Here is a 17239-nt window from a genome sequence, read left to right as displayed (position 1 = left end):
TTTACTCAAATAACCACAGGGATGAGGTACTTAAGTTTTGTGGAGAGACAAGAAAAGTAGGATTGTTCTCCTGTGAATGAAGAAGGTTTAATAGAGGCATTCAAAATTATGAAGGGTTTTGATATAAATAAGAAGAAACTGTATCCACTGATGGGAGGGTCTGCAACCAGATTTAAGATAATTGGCAAAACAAGCAGAGGGGGAGATGAGGAGAACATTTTTTTAACATTGTGAGTTGTTATAATCTGGAATACTCTAATTGAAAGGACGGTGGAAGCAGATTCAATACTGTAATAACTTTCAAAAAGGAATTGGATACAAACTTGAAAATGAAAAAAAAATCAAGGCGTCGGGGAAAGAGCAAGGCAGTGAATTCAGTTCAAAGAACTGACAGGCATGATGGGCTGAATGGGCTCTTTCTGTGCTATATGATTGTACAAATTTTGAAATTTATAAATTGCGTACCTCTCTTTCCATCCCACCATCTCTTCCTTTGTCTTTCAATCTCTCTTGCTCTCCCTTATTCTTTCAACTTTTTCTTTTCTCTCCTTCTCCATCTCTCTCCCTATCTCTTCTCCCCACCCCTTGCTCCCATTTCACTTGCTCTCCTTTAGCACCAATTTGTGGCACAGTCTGGCCTTAGCCGGGTTCTGGTTCATGAACTAATCGACAAGCTCCGGAACCCAGAGAAACACTCCAACATCCAGGAAGTGGATGAAGATGACCTTGAGGTACGTTACACTGTGAGTACCTGTGCTATACATTTCCTTACTGCTGGGAACCAAGGGGTGAAACTTGACCTTGCGGGAGGCTTGCTAGTGCTGTTGGGGAGGGTTTAAACTAACTTGGCAGAGGGATGGGATCCTGACAGGAGGTTCAGCAGGGGTAGATGCACACAGCTAAAATTAGAAGAGAGAGCAAGTGAGTCTGGAAGGCATAGAAATTATAGGCCAGTTAAGACACAAGGGAGTTTGGCAAGGTTGGATGGTATTTATTTTAATGCAAGGAGTCTGACGAATAAGGCAGATGAGTTGAGGGCACAAATTAACGCATGGAAATATGATGACATTGCTGTCACAGAGACATGGTTGAAAGAGGGGCAGGATTGGCAGCTCAATGTTCCAGAATATATGGTCTTCAGATGAGACAGGGAATGAGGTAAAAGAGGAGGGGACATTGCAATATTGATCAAGGAATCAATTACAGCAGTAAGGAGGAATTACATCTTAGAAGGCTCCTCAAATGAAGCCAAAAGGTTAGAACTTAGAAACAAAAAAGGAGCAATTACATTGCTGAGAGTGTACTTTAGGCCCCCAAATAGTTAGAGAGAAATAGAAGAGCAGATATGCAGGCAAATTTCAGGGAAGTGTAAAAATAATAGGGTACTAATAGTGGGGGATTTCAACTTCCCCAACATTAACTGGGTTGGTCATAGTGTGATAGGTTTAGAGGGAGCGGAATTCTTAAAATGCATCCAGGAGAGATTTTTAAGCCAGTACGTAGAAGGTCCTACAAGAGAGGGGGCGGTCCTGGACTTAATTTTAGGGAATGAAGCCGGGCAAATGGTAGAGGTATCAGTGGGGGAACATTTTGCAGAAAGTGATCATAACTCGGTTAGATTCAAGGTTGTTCTGGAAAAGGACAAGGATGGGCCAGAAATCAGAGTTCTAAACTGGGGGATGGCCGATTTTAATAAGATCAGATATGATTTGGTCAGGGTGGACTGGGAGCAGTTACTTTAAGGTAAATCTGCGTCAGAGCAGTGGGACTCATTCAAGAAGGAAATAGAGAGAGTACAGGGCCAACATATTCCAGTAAAGATAAAGGGTGGGACCAACAAATCCAGGGAACCCTGGATGTCGAGGATATACCGGGTTGGATAAAGAGAAAAAAGGAGGTTTATGGCAGATACCGAGGGCTCAAAACAGCGGAAGCCCTAGAGGAGTATAGAATGTGTAGCAGGGAACTTAAAAAGGAAATTAGGACAGCAAAAAGTGGACATGAAGAAACATTGGCAGGTAAAATAAAGGGAAATCCAAAGCTCTTTTACAACTACATTAAGAGTAAGAGGATAACTAGGGAAACAGTAGGATCCATTAAGGACCATAGTGGTAATTTGTGTGCAGAACCAGAAGACGTCGGTAGGATTCTAAATGAATAATTTGTGTCGGTGTTCACAAGTGAGAGGGACGACTTGGGTATGGAAATCAGGCAGAAGGACTGTGATAGAATTAAAGAAATTAGCAGAGAAAGAGAGGAGGTTCTAAGTGCTCTAGCAGACCTAAAAGTAAATAAATCTCTAGGCCCAGATGAAATGTATCCCAGGCTGTTGAGTGAGGCAAGGGAGGAGATAGCAGGGGCGCTGGCAATAATCTTCAATACCTCTCTGGCCACAGGAGAGGTGCCAGAGGACTGGGGGACAGCCAATGTGGTACTGTTACTCAAGAAGGGAAGAAGGGATAAACCAGGGAACTACAAGCCAGTCAGTCTAAGCTCAGTGTCGGGGAAACTATTGGAAGCAATTCTGAGGGACAGAATTAATCTACACTTGGAGAGGCAGGGATTAATCAAGGACAGTAAGCATGGTTTTGTTAAGGGGAGGTCATGTCTGACCAATTTGATTGAATTTTTCGAAGAGGTGACCAGGTGTGTAGATGAGGGCAATGCAGTTGACGTAGTCTGCTTGGACTTCAGAAAGGCTTTTGATAAGGCCCCTTATGGGAGACTGATAACGAAGGTAAGAGCCCATGGAATCCAAGGCAATTTGGCAAATTGGATCCAGAATTGGCTGAGTGGCAGGAAGCAGAGGGTGATGGTCGAGGGGTGTTTTTGTGACTGGATGCCTGTGTCCAGTGGGGTACCACAGGGATCAGTGTTGGGTCCCTTGCTGTGTGTGGTATATATAAATAATTGAATGGAGGAAGGTTGATTAGTAAGATCGCAAATGACACAAAAATTGGTGGGTTGGTAAATAGTGAGGAGGATAGCCTTAGATTACAGGAGCATATAGACGGGCTGGTCAGATGGGCTGATCAGTGGCAAATGGAATTTATCTGGATAAGTGTGAGGTGATGTACTTTGGCAGGACAAACAAGGCACGGGAATACACGATGAATGCTAGGACCCTGGGAATTACCGAGGATCAGAGCGACCTTGGTGTGCATGTCCACCGGTCCCTTAAGGTAACGGGACAGGTAGATAAGGTGGTTAAGAAGGCGTACGGGATACTTGCCTTTATTAGCCGAGGCATAGAATATAAGAGCAGGGAGGTTATGCTGGAACTGTATAAAACACTGGTTAGGCGACAGCTAGAGTATTGCGTGCAGTTCTGGAATCTGCATTATAGGAAGGATGTGATTGCACTAGAGAGAGTGGAGGAGATTTACCAGGATGTTGCCTGGGCTGGAGAGTTTTAGTTATGAGGAGAGATTGGATAGACTGGGGTTATTTTCCCTGGAGCAGAGGAGATTGAGGAGGGACTTGATTGAAGTGTATAAAATGATGAGGGGCATAGATAGGGTAGACAGGAAGGAACTTTTCCCCTTGATCAATAATCAGGGAGTATAGATTTAAGGTAAGGGGTAGGAGGTTTAGAGGGGATGTGAGGAAGGATTTTTTCACCCAGAGGGTGGTGGGAATCTGGAACTCACTGCCTGAAAGGATGGTAGAGGCAGAAACCCTCATAATATTTAAGAAGTATTTGGATCTGCACTTGCGAAGCCATGGCATACAAGGCTATGGGCCTAGTGTTAGAAAATGGGATTAGAATAGTTAGGTACTTGTTTGACTAGCGCAGACTCGATGGACCAAAGGGCCTTTTTCTGTGCTGTAGACCTCTATGACTCTATTACCTTCACCTGATACTGGGGCAAAAGAGTTGAAGCAGAAACTCCTCCTCCTATTGGGATCTGACCTCCTCTTGTTAGTGGGGTCACTAAAGACACGCAGGCCTCTACCTCCTATTGGGATTGGGGAACGTGCAGGCCTCGGTCCTGCTGGGATTGGGGGAAAACCAGGCCTTGCTTCTAATTAAATTGGGGCAAGTGTAGGCTTCACTCCTGGTGAGATTGAGGCTGTCATTTCATAAGCCCAATGCTGTACAGGGATGGTAGAGATCTATTCATGTCCCTTCCCACTTCCCATCCCGCACAGGCCAGAAAGTTCCGACCCCACTGCCTGTTCAGTGAGACGGATCAAGGCCATTTATAGTGAACAATATGTAGTCTCCCAGCTATTAACAGTTGTTGCTCCCATTCTCTGACAGCTCCCCCAGTGGGGCCTCTACTCGAGTCCAGTTGAAGCTTTTGGCCCTGTCGCTCTTGTGACCCTGCATTGTTAACAACAGAGTAGGGAATTCAGTGCTTTGTGTCCTGAAAGAATTGGAGACTATCTGTCCTGGAACTACTGGGGCAGTGTAGAGGGAACTTTACTCTGTATCTAACCACAATGAGTGTGTGACACAGCAAACGAGATACTCTTTGACCCTGTCTCCTCCCACAGCCTCCTCCTGCTGTCCCACGTAGGATTCACTCGACTAACCGGCACACGCAAGCAGAGAGAACAAACTCGGAAATAAAGCGTAAGTCTGCAGGCTTCCCTGAAAGTTGATTCACCAGAGTGTTCTCTGGTTGGTGCTGACAGGCTGTTTAGTTTGAGTAAAATCCTACAGTGGATTGTACAGGTGTGCAATAGATTTTGTTCTTGAACCTCAAGGCTTCCTTTTCCTACCTTAAGAATATTGAAGCGAGAATTTTGCCCAATGCCCTTCACCCTGAACCCAGTTTACAAGGATGAATCCAGAACTGAGAGGTTATTCTTATTAGAAAGAGTGAACCGGCTGAAGCTCTTCTTTCTGGAAAAGAGAAGACTGAGGGGGGTGCCCTGATATTGGGTTTTAAAATTATGAAGGGGCTTGATAGGGTAGACATAGGGTGAGCTCGGTGGTGGTGGGTGGGAAACCCACCACCGCCCGCGATTGGGACCGGACCACGATTTCACGGTGGCGGGCCAATTGCTCCGCCCAAAGCGAGTGACTGTGCTGAGCACTGCCTGTGTGGGCGGGGGACGGAGGGCGGGTGGGCCGAGCACGAATGGGCACTGCATAACCTCCCTGGGACATGGAGATGAAGCGTTTTTTTAAAAAAAAAGGGAAAAAAAAACATGTCCTCTCAAGTGACTGTCACAGGAGCAGGGTCATGTTTATTAATTATTAATAATTAAATATTTAATATTAAATAATTTTAAAACTTTTGTTTTATTATTATTTGCTTTTGGAAACCTCATCCCTCCCGTGGGTGAGGTTTCCGAAAAAAAATGCAAAGGCTGCTTGGCCGTTTCGTCTGCCTGCCAACCAATAGGTTGGATGGGCAGCAAAAGATTTAATTTAATCGATTATTTAATGGCCTTAACAGGCCTTTTAGTTATCGGCGCTTGCCTGCTGACCGAACCATCGCACAACTGCGCATTGACGTCGGCATGCTCGGCCAGCGTCAACGCGCGTCATTTCACGCTCGATCGGATTGGGCGTGCGTCCGCCCGCTGAACAAAAATTTCTGCCCAGATAGCAGATGCTTCTACTTATTTTAAATATATTTTAAAAAATATTCATTCAGAGGACATGGGCTTCGCTGGCTGGGCCAGCATTTATTGCCCATCCCTAATCACCCTTGCGAAGGTGGTTATGAGCTACCCTCTTGCAGTCCATGTTTCTTCATCAAAATCCTGGAACTCCCTTCCTAAGAGCACCGTGGGTGTACCTACACCACATGAACTGCAGCGGGTCAAGAAGGTAGTTCACAATCACCTTTTCAGGGGAAATTAGGGATGGGCAATAAATGCTGGCCTAGCCAGCAAAGCCTACATCCCCTGAATGAATTTTAAAAAATACTCCCTCATAACTAGAAGCATCTTCTCGATGTCTACCCTATCATAAATATAAGATAGTCACCAATAAATCCGGTAGGAAATTCAGGAGAGATTTCTTTACCCAGAGAGTAATCAGAATGCAAAAATCACGACCCAAATGTGTATTTGAGGCAAATAGCATTGATGTATCTAAGGGCAAAATAGGTAAACCCATGAGGAGGAAGGAATAGGATATGTTGATGGGGTTAGATGAAGAAAGGGTGGGAGGAGGTTGGTGTGAGGCATAAGCACTGGCATAGACCAGCTGGGCCGAATGGCCTGTTTCTATGCTGTACATTCTTTGTAATTCTATGTTTCCTAATTGGATTTTTCACAGTGAGGGCTCCAAATCTGATTCCTGCCACTGGAGGGGCCTCAAGGAAATTCCAGGCCTGCATGCAGGCCTAAAAAAGGCAAGGCCTAAAGGAAGGAAGTGGAATCCAGTAAGGGGCATTCTCTTCCAGAAAGGGCCAGTGCTCTTCCTCTGCTGCATCAGGGATCTCCAGTCAACCATCTCTTGGCTATCCCTAGGGCAGTGAGCCAAGGCAGGCAAATGGAGTGGCTTGCTCAGCCGTTTCCCTGCCATGATTTCCATGTGGTGGTGGGATAGAGGTGGCCATTGTCAGGCGTGGGAAGGCAGGGGAAATCGATGTCAGGATGGGGAGGCTGCGCTGAGCCCCAGTGTTTCTCCCCCCCAGCTTTCCTGACCCCGATTTGTGGCAGGTTAGCGAAGAAAAATCCAGGGCCAAAATGTGGCTGTGGAAGTTAGGTTTGAGATTGTTCCATCTGATGTGAAACTGTTGAGATGTTTTATCTTTTGATCAAGTAAATGAGGAGAAACTGTTTCCTCTCGCAGGAGGTCAGAAACCAAAGGATTTAAAATCATTTGAAATAAAAACTAGGGGAAGCATTTATTTTTAACTCAGTAAGTTATTATGATCTGAAATGCTCTGAACAAAGAACAAAGAGCAAAGAAAAGTACAGCACAGGAACAGGCCCTTCGGCCCTCCAAGCCTGCGCCGATCATATTGCCCGTCAACTAAAACATTTTGCATGTCCGGGGTCCGTATCCCTCTGTTCCCATCCTATTTATGTATTTGTCAAGCTGCCTCTTAAACACCACTATCATACCTGCTTCCACCACCTCCTCTGGCAGCGAATTCCAGACACTCACTACCCTCTGCGTAAAAATCTTGCCCCGCACATCTCCTCTATAGTTTTCTTCTCTCACCTTAAATCTATGTCCCCTAGCAATTGACCCTCCCACCCTGGGCAAAAGCATCTGACTGTCTACTCTGTCCATGCCACTCATAATTTTGTAAACTTCCATCAAGTCGCCCCTCAATCTCCGTCGCTCTAGTGAGAACAATCCAAGTTTCTCTAACCTCTCCTCATAGCTAATAACCTCCAGACCAGGCAGCATCCTGGTAAACCTCCTCTTCACCCTCTCCAATGCCTCCATATCCTTCTGGTAATGTGGTGACCAGAATTGCACGCAATATTCCAAGTGTAGCCTAACCAAGGTTCTATACAACTGCAGCATGACTTCCCAGCTTTTATACTCAATACCCCTGCCAATGAAGGCAAGCATGCCATATATCTTCCTGACTACCTTATTCACCTGCGTTGCCACTTTCAGTGACCTGCGGACCTGTACACCCAGATCCCTCTGCCCGTCGATGCACTTAAGGGTTCTGCCATTTACTGTATAATTCCTACCTGTATTAGACCTTCCAAAATGCATTACCTCGCATTTGTCCGGATTAAACTCCATCTGCCATTTCTCCGCCCAAGTCTCCAACCGATCTATATCCCATTGTATCCTTTGACAATCCTCTTCACTATCTGCAATTCCTCCAACCTTAGTGTTGTCTGCAAACTTACTAATTAGCCCAGTTACATTTTCCTCCAAACCATTTATGTATACTACAAACACCAAAGGTCCCAGCACTGATCCCTGTGGAACTCCACTAGTCACAGCTCTCCATTCAGAAAAGCACCCTTCCACTGCTACCCTCTGTCTTCTATGACCACACCAATTCTGTATCCATCTTGCTAGCTCACCTCTGATCCCGTGCGACTTTACCTTCTGTACCAGTCTGCCATGAGGGACCTTGTCAAATGTCTTACTGAAATCCATGTATATAACATCCACTGCCCTTTCATCGTCGATCATCTTTGTCACTTCCTCGAAAAACTCAATCAAGTTTGTGAGACATGACCTCCCCTTCACAAAACCATGCTGCCTCTCACTAATACGCCCATTTGCTTCCAAATGGTAGTAAATCCTGTCACGAAGAATCTTCTCCAATAATTTCCCTACCACTGACGTAAGGCTCACCGGCCTGTAATTTCCTGGATTATCCCGGCTACCCTTCTTAAACAATGGAACAACATTGGCCATTCTCCATTCTCTGGGACCTCACCCATAACCAGTGAGGATACAAAGATTTCTGTCAAGGCCCCAGCCATCTCCTCCCTTGCCTCCCTCAGTACTCTGGGGTAGATCCTATCTGGCCCTGGGGACTTATCCAGCTTAATATTCTTCAAGACACCTAACACTTCCTCTTTTTTGATCTCAACATGATCCAGGCTATCTACACACTCTTCCCCAGACAAATCGACCGCTAAGTCCTTTTCTTTGATGAATACTGATGAGAAGTATTCATTTAGTATCTCTCCCATTTTGTCTGGCTCCACACACAGATTCCCACCTCTGTCCCTGAGTGGGCCTACCCTTTCCCTGGCTACCCTCTTGCTTTTTACATATGTATAAAAATCCTTGGGATTTTCCTTAATCCTGGTTGCCAGTGACTTTTCATGACCCCTTTTAGACCTCCTGACTCCTTACTTTTAAGTTTCTTCCTACTTTCTTTATATTCTCCATAGGCTTCATCTGTTCCCAGCCTTCCAGCCCTTACGAATGCTTCCCTTTTCTTTTTGACTAATCTCACAATTTCCTTCGTTATCCAAGGTTCCTGAAACTTGCCATGCTTATCCTTCATCCTAGCAGGAACATGCCGGTCCTGAATTCTTATCAACTGACGTTTGAAAGCCCCCACATGTCAGTTGTTGATTTGCCCTCAAACATCCACCTCCAGTCTAGATTCCTCAGTTCCTGTCTAATATTGTTAAAATTAGCCTCCCCCCAATTAAGTACCTTAACCTGAGGACTCATTATCCTTATCCATCAGTGCCTTGAAACTTACTAAATTATGGTCACTTTTCCCGAAATGCTCCCCTACTGAAACTTCGACCACCTGGCCAGGTTCATTCCTTATACCAGGTCCAGTATTGCCCCTTCCCTAGTTGGACTATCTACATATTGTCTCAGGAAACCCTCCTGAATGTACCTTACAAATTCTTCACCATCCAAACCCCTAGCACTAAGTGATTCCCAGTCAATATAGGGAAAGTTAAAATCACCCATCACAACAACCCTATTGCTTTTACATCTTTCCAAAATCTGCCTACATAACTTCCTCAATCTCCCACCGGCAATTAGGAGGCCTATAGTAAACCCCCAACATTGTGACTGCACCTTTCCTATTCTGGAGCTCTACCCATATTGCCTCGCTGCATCAGCCCACCGAGGTGTCCTCCTGTCGTACAGCTGTGATATTCCCTTTAACCAGCAGTGCAACTCCCCCACCTCTTCTACATCCCTCTCTATCCTGCCTGAAACATCTAAATCCTGGACCGTTTATCTGCCAATCCTGTCCATCCTTCAACCAAATCTCTGTAATAGCAATAACATCATAGCCCCAAGTACTAATCCAAACTCAAAGCTCATCTGCCTTGCCTGTTATACTTCTCGCATTGAAACAAATGCATTTCAGACCCCCAGTCCCACTGTGTTCAGTAATTTCTCCCTGCCTGCCCTTCCTCTCAGTCCTACTGGCCATATTCACTGGTTCCCAATCATTTATTTCACCTGCTGACCTATTGCTCTGGTTCCCACCCCCCTGCCATTCACCCTTCCGAGTGACACTAGCAAACCTCGCAGCCAGGATATTGGTGCCCCTCCAGTTTAGATGCAACCCGTCCTTCTTGTACAGGTCCCACCTGCCCCGGAAGAGATCCCACTGATCCAGATATCGGAAACCCTCCCTCCTACACCATCTGTTCAGCCATGTGTTCAGCTGCACTATCTTTCTATTTCTAGCCTCACTGGCATGTGGCACAGGGATAGTCCTGAGATTACAACCCTAGAGGTCCTGTTTTTTAACTTTCTGCCTAACTCCCTAAACTCCTGCTGCAGGACCTCGTCACTCTTCCTGCCTATGTCGTTAGTACCAATGTGTACCATAACCTCTGGCTGTTCTCCCTCCCCCTTCAGAATGTCCTGTACCCGATCAGAGACATCCTGGACCCTGGCACCAGGGAGGCAACATACTATCCTGGTGTCTCTTTCATGAAGCGCTATCTGAGCCCCTGACTATACAGTCCCCTATGACAATTGCTCTTCTGTGCTTTGACCCCCACTGCTGAACAACAGAGACAGCCGTGGTGCCACTGCTCTGGCTACTGCTGTTGTTTTCCCCTGATAGGCCATCCCCCTCAACAGTATCCAAAATGGTATACCTGTTAGAGAGGGGGACAGCCACAGGGGATTTCTGCACTGACTGTCTGCCCCTTCTAGCGGTCACCCATCTATCCGTCTGTACCTTGGGTGTGACCACGTCTGCAAAACTCCTGTCTATGACGCTTTCCGCCACCTGAATGTTCTTACGTGCATCCAATGCTGCTCCAATCGATCCATGCGGTCTGTGAGGAGCTGCAATTGGGTACACTTCCTGCAGATGTAGTTGTCTGGGGCACTTGAAGCGTCACAGATTTCCCACTTCCCACAGGTGAAACACTTCACCCCAGCAACTCCCATTTCTAGAATTATTTAATAAATTAATTTCAATCTAATAACTGCCTATTGACTCTTCATTAACTATACTCCTCTGCCTGAGATGGCAGTGGAGGCAAATTCTATTATAACTTTCAAAAGGGAATTGGATAAATATTTGAAAAGGAAACATTTCTAGAGCCATGAGGAAAGAGCCAGATTAGAAGGCACCAATTGGATAGCTCTTTATAGAGCCTGCACAGGCACAAAGGGCTGAATGGCCTCTTTCTGTGCTGTATGATTCTATGATTGGATGAAGGGATGGTCTGGGGCCAATTCACGGAGCTCCCTTTAATACAAATGTGATGATTATCTGGAAAGTGTTACAGGGATGACTATCAACAGATTAAAACTCATCAGTGGTCAAAACGATGGTTCTGGCTGGGCAAGGAGAGCTCCATATTGGGAGGTTACATCGTTCCAGCTGGTTAATCTCCAACTATACCCCTCTGGGCATACTCAGAGAGTCTAAAAAAGGATTGACTCTGCCAATGTACACTTCATGATCTCTTTAGCTCAGTCAACCTTGTGAGCCGTCATAGGAAAAGAAAGAGTGTGCACTCTGCATAAAGCCACTGGAGAGTCAGCATGAGAGTAACATAGTGGTAATGTTCCTGAGCTAGTCAACCACAGGCCTGGACTAATGCGCAAATCCCACCATGGCAGCTGGGCGAATTTAAATTCAATTAATGAATAAATCAGGAATAAAATGCTAGCCTCATTAATAATAATCATGAAACTACCAGATTGTCGAAGAAGCCCATCTGGTTCACTGATGTCCTTCAGGGAAGGAAATCTGCCTACATGTGACTCCAGACTCATGGCAACGTGTTTAACTCTTAAATGCCCCCTGGAACAGGCTAACAAGCTCAGTTCAAGGTCAACTGGGGGTGGGCAACAAATGCTGGCCTTGCCGGTGATGCCCACATCTCAAAAACAAATTTAAAAGAGTCTCTCAATTCTTAGGGGACTGGTAACCAGGCTGGTGGTTGGGGGAGTTAGTTTAAATAGCTCTTTTTTCCAAGTACACATTTGAGGCAGCTCGTAGTTTTTGCATTTCTTGGAGTTTTCCTCCCAGGTTGCTGTCCTAAACTTTGGACGGAGTTTCCGGGGTAGCTGCTGCAGTGTTTGGCAGGCTTGGTGAAGGATATCAGCTCAATAAAGGTTGAATGGCCCTTGCAGATTTGATGGCTTCTGACAACTTGACAATGTTTCCGCAGTTCACAAGATTCAGTTTGAACAAGCCATACAGAGGGAAGAGTCCTGGCAGAACCAGGTGAGGCTTTTAGTGACGTTACCTCGGTCAGCATGGAGTCACCCAGCAGAAACCCTCTGAATGGTGCAGACACCAATAAGCACAGACACTATGGCCGGGATTTTCCTGCCTTGTCACAGGCGGGACCCACCGTGGGCGAGGCAGTGCCCCAGCCAGAAGTCTACTGACTTGTGGCGGAACCAGAAGATCCGGGCGGCGGGTGGGTGTGGAAAATCCCGCCCTATGAGTGGGGCAGTGAGGAGGACATTGGAAGAATAAACTTGCACTTATATTGTACCTTGCACATCCACAGGGGGTCCCAAAGTGCCTTGCTGCCAATGCGGCATTCCTGAACAGTTGTAATGTGGAAAATGCATTAGCCAATTTGCGAGATCCCACAAGCACCAAATATGATACTGACTGTTATTGACTGAGGGACACATATTGCCCAAGGGCAATGGGGACAACTCCCCTACTCTACTACAAAATAGTACTCTGTGATTGTTCAATCCACTTGGGAGGGCAGAAGGGGCCTCAGTTTAACATCTCATCCAAAAGACAAGCATCTCTGATAATGCAGCACTCCCTCAGTACTGAGTGTCAGCTGGAATTTTGTGCTCTGGTCCTGGAGCAAGACTTGAATCCACAACCTCTGACACTGAGGCAAAAGTACTACTCACTGAGCCACAGCTGACAGGGTTATATTCCACCCCAAGTTGTTTGGATATGGGTTATGCCACCTATACAAATCAGGACCAGGGCAGGGGAGGCGGATATGGTCCTTCTGACAGACACTGGAGGCTGAGAATTGTGACTTCAGACCTATTCCGAAAGGATCAGATGTTTTCCTGATCCATCTCACAATCTCTGACCTCACAATGTCCAGTCTGACCCTACACTGTCCAGACTGACCCTGTCTGACCCTACATAGTCCAAATGACCCTGTCTGAGTCCTCATAGTCCAGTCTGACCCTGAGTCCTCGCAGTCCAGCCTGACCCTGTCTGATCCCACAGAGTCCAGTGACCCTACGTCCTCACAGTCTAGTCTGACCCTGTCTGACCCCACACAGTCCAGACTGACCATGTCTGACGCCACACAGTCTAGACTGACCATGTCTGACCCCACACAGTCCAGACTGACCATGTCTGAGTCCTCACAGTCCAGACTAACCCCGTCTGACCCCACACAGTCCAGTCTGACCCCACACAGTCCACACTGACCCTGTCTGACCCCACGCAGTCCAATCTGACCCCACACAGTCCAGATTGACCCTGTCTGACTCCACACAGCCCAGTCTGACCCTGTCTGACCCCACACAATCCAGACTGATGCTGTCTGACCTCACACCATCCAGTTTGACCTTCCCTGCCTCTCACAGTCTGGACTGACCCTGTCTGATCCCTCACAAAACAGTTTGACCCTGTCTGATCCCTCACAGTCCAGACAGACTCTGCCTGACCTCACAGTCCAGTATGACCCGGCCTGATTCTACAGAGTCCAAGCTGACCCCAGCCAGTTCAGTAGCACTCTCTTTGCTACTACACAGTCTGGTATGGCCTCATCTCTTGACCCTCTTTCCTATTCTCTCTAAGTTGCAAGTGATTGGCTGCCTTGACTAATCCAATCATGAATACTGGTTCAAGTCTCCTTCCATTAGTAATTGAGAGAGGCTCTGCAAGTCAAGGGCACAGAATGTTGGAGAATCAGTTCATGACTTAATTATTCTAAATTTATTGTCTTGATCTAGGTTCAGTCTGTAGAGCAGAATTCAGGTTCCTCGCTGACTGCATCCATTTCTGGAAGGACGGACAGGTGAGATAGTCACCTCCAGGGGCTGTGAGGCATTCAAAAAAATGACTGAATGTATGCATGCGAATGTATGTTAGTGTGTGTGTCTCTGTGTGAATATGTGCGTGTATATCTGTATGTGCACAAGCATGTGTAGGTGCATGTGTATCTTTGCCAGTCTTTTTACGCACTTGTGCATGTGCTTATATGTGTTTGTATATTTACCTGTGTATGTATGATTGTATGTGCTACATGTGTGCATGTTTACTTTTGTATTTACATGTGTGCACAGTTACATGTACCTGTGTGTAGGTCTGTGTTTATTTTTATATGTGTGTGCACATTTAAATATGCATGTGTTTGTGCATATTTAAATGTGTACTGACGTGCACATTACATGTGTATTTGTGTTTATGTGTGTGTCTTTATATGTGTGTTTCTATATGTCTGTACTGCTGGTGTTGGGGAGGGCATGAGGTTCATAGACTGAGGGAGGGTGAATCATATGTAACAGAAACAAGCAAATAAAAGCTGAAACTCACGGCTGATTCTGTCTGCCTGCAGGGAGAAGACATCGGATTCAGATGACGATTACGATGATGTTGCTGTGTAGGTGCTGATTCTTGTGTCAGTCTGGTGTCCATGACAGGGACGGGAGCCAGTCATTAATTGATCACCATTCAAATGAGGCAAACCAAATTTTGACAGTGCTCACTGGGGTTTTCCATCTCGGCAGTACTCACTAGGAATATCTCAGCTATATCAGCTTCAGCCGGGGCTATCCAGCACCACCAGGGGATATCACACCTCTGAGAGCCCCTAATTTATGTTTCGCAGTTCCCAACAATAAACATTTCCCAGGTTGAGATTCGTGTCTCTTTACCCACTGCTCTGTTTCTGGTGTGGGGAGAGAGGGGAGTACTTAGTGGTCCTGCTGGCTAATCTGGAGTGTCCAATATTTCCCTAGTTAGTGTAACGATTATTGTAATTGTCAGATATTTGTTTTGCTTCTCTTGCTTATGGGATTTCCCACCAATTGGGTCCATCTGATCACCTCAAGCCTTGACCCAGGTCTGGCCTGAGAAATGGTCAACTGCAGAGGGCGAGGCTAAAGGTCTGTGATGCCAGCAGAGAACATCTCAGGACAGGAGGTTAACACCGAGTCAGGGGACTAGGGATCAGGCTCCAGGGACAATGTCAGCATCCTTCTGGGGCATCTTGGACACGCACCGTGAATTCTGGTGTGGTCCCTTCCAACCCCCCAACAATGAATGTGTTCTTCTCTCGGTTTGAGTTTATCCCCCCGAGCCCCCATCTCCACTGTGGGTGGAGATTGTCAATGTGAGTCTCTCTCAATCTCACTCAATGTGCATCTCTCAATCTGTTTTAGTCTGTCTCTCTCTGGACTCTCACTCTCTCAGACCGTGTGTCTCCCAGGGCAGGATTTTTAGAGTCCAGTGGGGACGGGAGCTGAGACAGATGGGTGTGTAATTTGGCATCGCCTACTACTTTGCCGGCACCATCCCACCCTCCCCCAAGCCATTTTCAAAAACGCTGGATTGGCTATGCAATGACTACCCATCCAAAGCAGCAGGTACCGTCCAAGGACCCAAACACTCCTTTCAAGTGAAGCAGCATTTCACTTGCATTTCCCCCAACTTAGTCTACTGCATTCGTTGCTCCCAATGTGGTCTCCTCTACATTGGAGAGACCAAACGTAAACTGGGCGACCGCTTTGCAGAACACCTGCGGTCTGTCCGCAAGAATGACCCAAACCTCCCTGTCGCTTGCCATTTTAACACTCCACCCTGCTCTCTTGCCCACATGTCTGTCCTTGGCTTGCTGCATTGTTCCAGTGAAGCCCAACGCAAACTGGAGGAACAACACCTCATCTTCCGACTAGGGACTTTACAGCCTTCCGGACTGAATATTGAATTCAACAACTTTAGGTCGTGAGTCCCCTCCCCCATCCCCACCCCCTTTCTGTTTCCCCCTTCTCTTTTTTTTTCCCAATAAATTATAAAGATTTTCCTTTTCCCACCTATTTCCATTATATAAAATAAAAAAAAAACCCACTAGAGCTATACCTTGAGTGCCCTACCATCCATTCTTAATTAGCACATTCGTTTAGATAATATCACCAACTTTATCTTTAACACCTATGTGTTCTATTGTACTATTGTTGTTGACATCTTTTGATATTCTGCTTCTATCACTGCTTGTTTGTCGCTACAACCACACCAACCCCCTCCACCTCTCTGTCTCTCTATCTCTCCGCCCCCCACACACACACCTTAAACCAGCTTATATTTCAGCTCTTTCCTGGACTCGAACTCAAGTTCTGTCGAAGGGTCATGAGGACTCGAAACGTCAACTCTTTTCTTCTCCGCCGATGCTGCCAGACCTGCTGAGTTTTTCCAGGTAATTCTGTTTTTGTCAAAGCAGCAGGTAGCTTGTCAAGTAAAAAGACAATTAAGGCCAATAATCAAGAGGTTGACTGGCCCCAACACAACCTCAGGAGAAGGGCAACTGGCTGGAGGTGGCCTTCCAGTAGCCAACTTGACTTTAAGGCCAACACTCCTCTCCCCCTACTTACCCGGCTACAGTTGTGGTTGCAGGTCGTCCCCTCACCAATAGTGGTTCAGCCATTTTTAATTTCAAATATTTTAAAAGTGCTGAGGTGGTGCTTCAAGATAGAGGCACTCTTTCTCTCCCTTATGGAATCACAGGATTGTTACAGTGCACAAGGGGGCCATTTGGCCCATAAGTCTGCACCAGCTCTCCGAATGAGCAACTCACCTAGTTTCATTCTCCTGCCTTTTCCCTGTAACCCCGGGAATTCTTTCTTTTCAAATAACAGTCTAATTCCCTTTTGAATGCTTCACACGAACATATGAAATAGGAGCAGAAGTAGGCTATTCGGCACCCCGAGACTGCTCTGCAAATCATTAAGATCATGGCTGATCTATTTGTGTTTTGAGTTCTACATTCCCATCTAACCCTGATAACCTTTGATTCCCTTGCCTAACAAGCCTTAAAAATATTCAGGGACCCTGCTTCCACTGCGTTCTGAGACAGAGTTCCAAAGTCGCACAACCCGCTGAGAGGAAAAAATTTCTCCCCATCTCTTTCATATAAGGGTGACCACTAATATTAAAATAGTGTTCCCTATTCAACTGAATCTGCCTCTCAGGCAGTGCATTCCAGACCCTAACCACTCACTGTGTGAAAAAGTTTTTCCTCATATCACTATTGCTTCTCTTACTAATGACTTCAAATCTGTGCCCTCATTCTCGATCCTTTCATGAATGAGAACAGTTTCTCCCTATCTACTCTCTCCAGACCCCTCATGATTTTGAATAACTCTATTAAATCTCCTCTCAGCCTTCTATTC

The 17239-nt window shown here is 46.1% G+C and overlaps 1 protein-coding gene across 2 annotated transcripts in view; it reads left to right on the top strand.

Moving 5' to 3' along the window:
• Positions 1-17239, top strand: part of LOC121272609 (mitogen-activated protein kinase kinase kinase kinase 5-like) — a 156051-nt gene that overhangs the window by 100441 nt on the left and 38371 nt on the right. Inside the window, exons 12-16 of one of the 2 annotated variants that reach the window (XM_041179283.1) lie at positions 615-731; positions 4501-4579; positions 12022-12077; positions 13805-13869; positions 14410-14454. In XM_041179283.1, the coding sequence (XP_041035217.1) occupies positions 615-731; positions 4501-4579; positions 12022-12077; positions 13805-13869; positions 14410-14454 (362 nt within the window). Of the gene's footprint in view, positions 1-614; positions 744-4500; positions 4580-12021; positions 12078-13804; positions 13870-14409; positions 14455-17239 lie in introns of both variants that reach the window. The other variant, XM_041179282.1, reaches the window with a different exon arrangement.

This window comes from Carcharodon carcharias, chromosome 34, assembly GCF_017639515.1.
Source record: "Carcharodon carcharias isolate sCarCar2 chromosome 34, sCarCar2.pri, whole genome shotgun sequence".
In the NCBI taxonomy this organism is placed as follows: domain Eukaryota; kingdom Metazoa; phylum Chordata; class Chondrichthyes; order Lamniformes; family Lamnidae; genus Carcharodon; species Carcharodon carcharias.
This window is presented reverse-complemented; position numbering and strand designations above follow the sequence as displayed.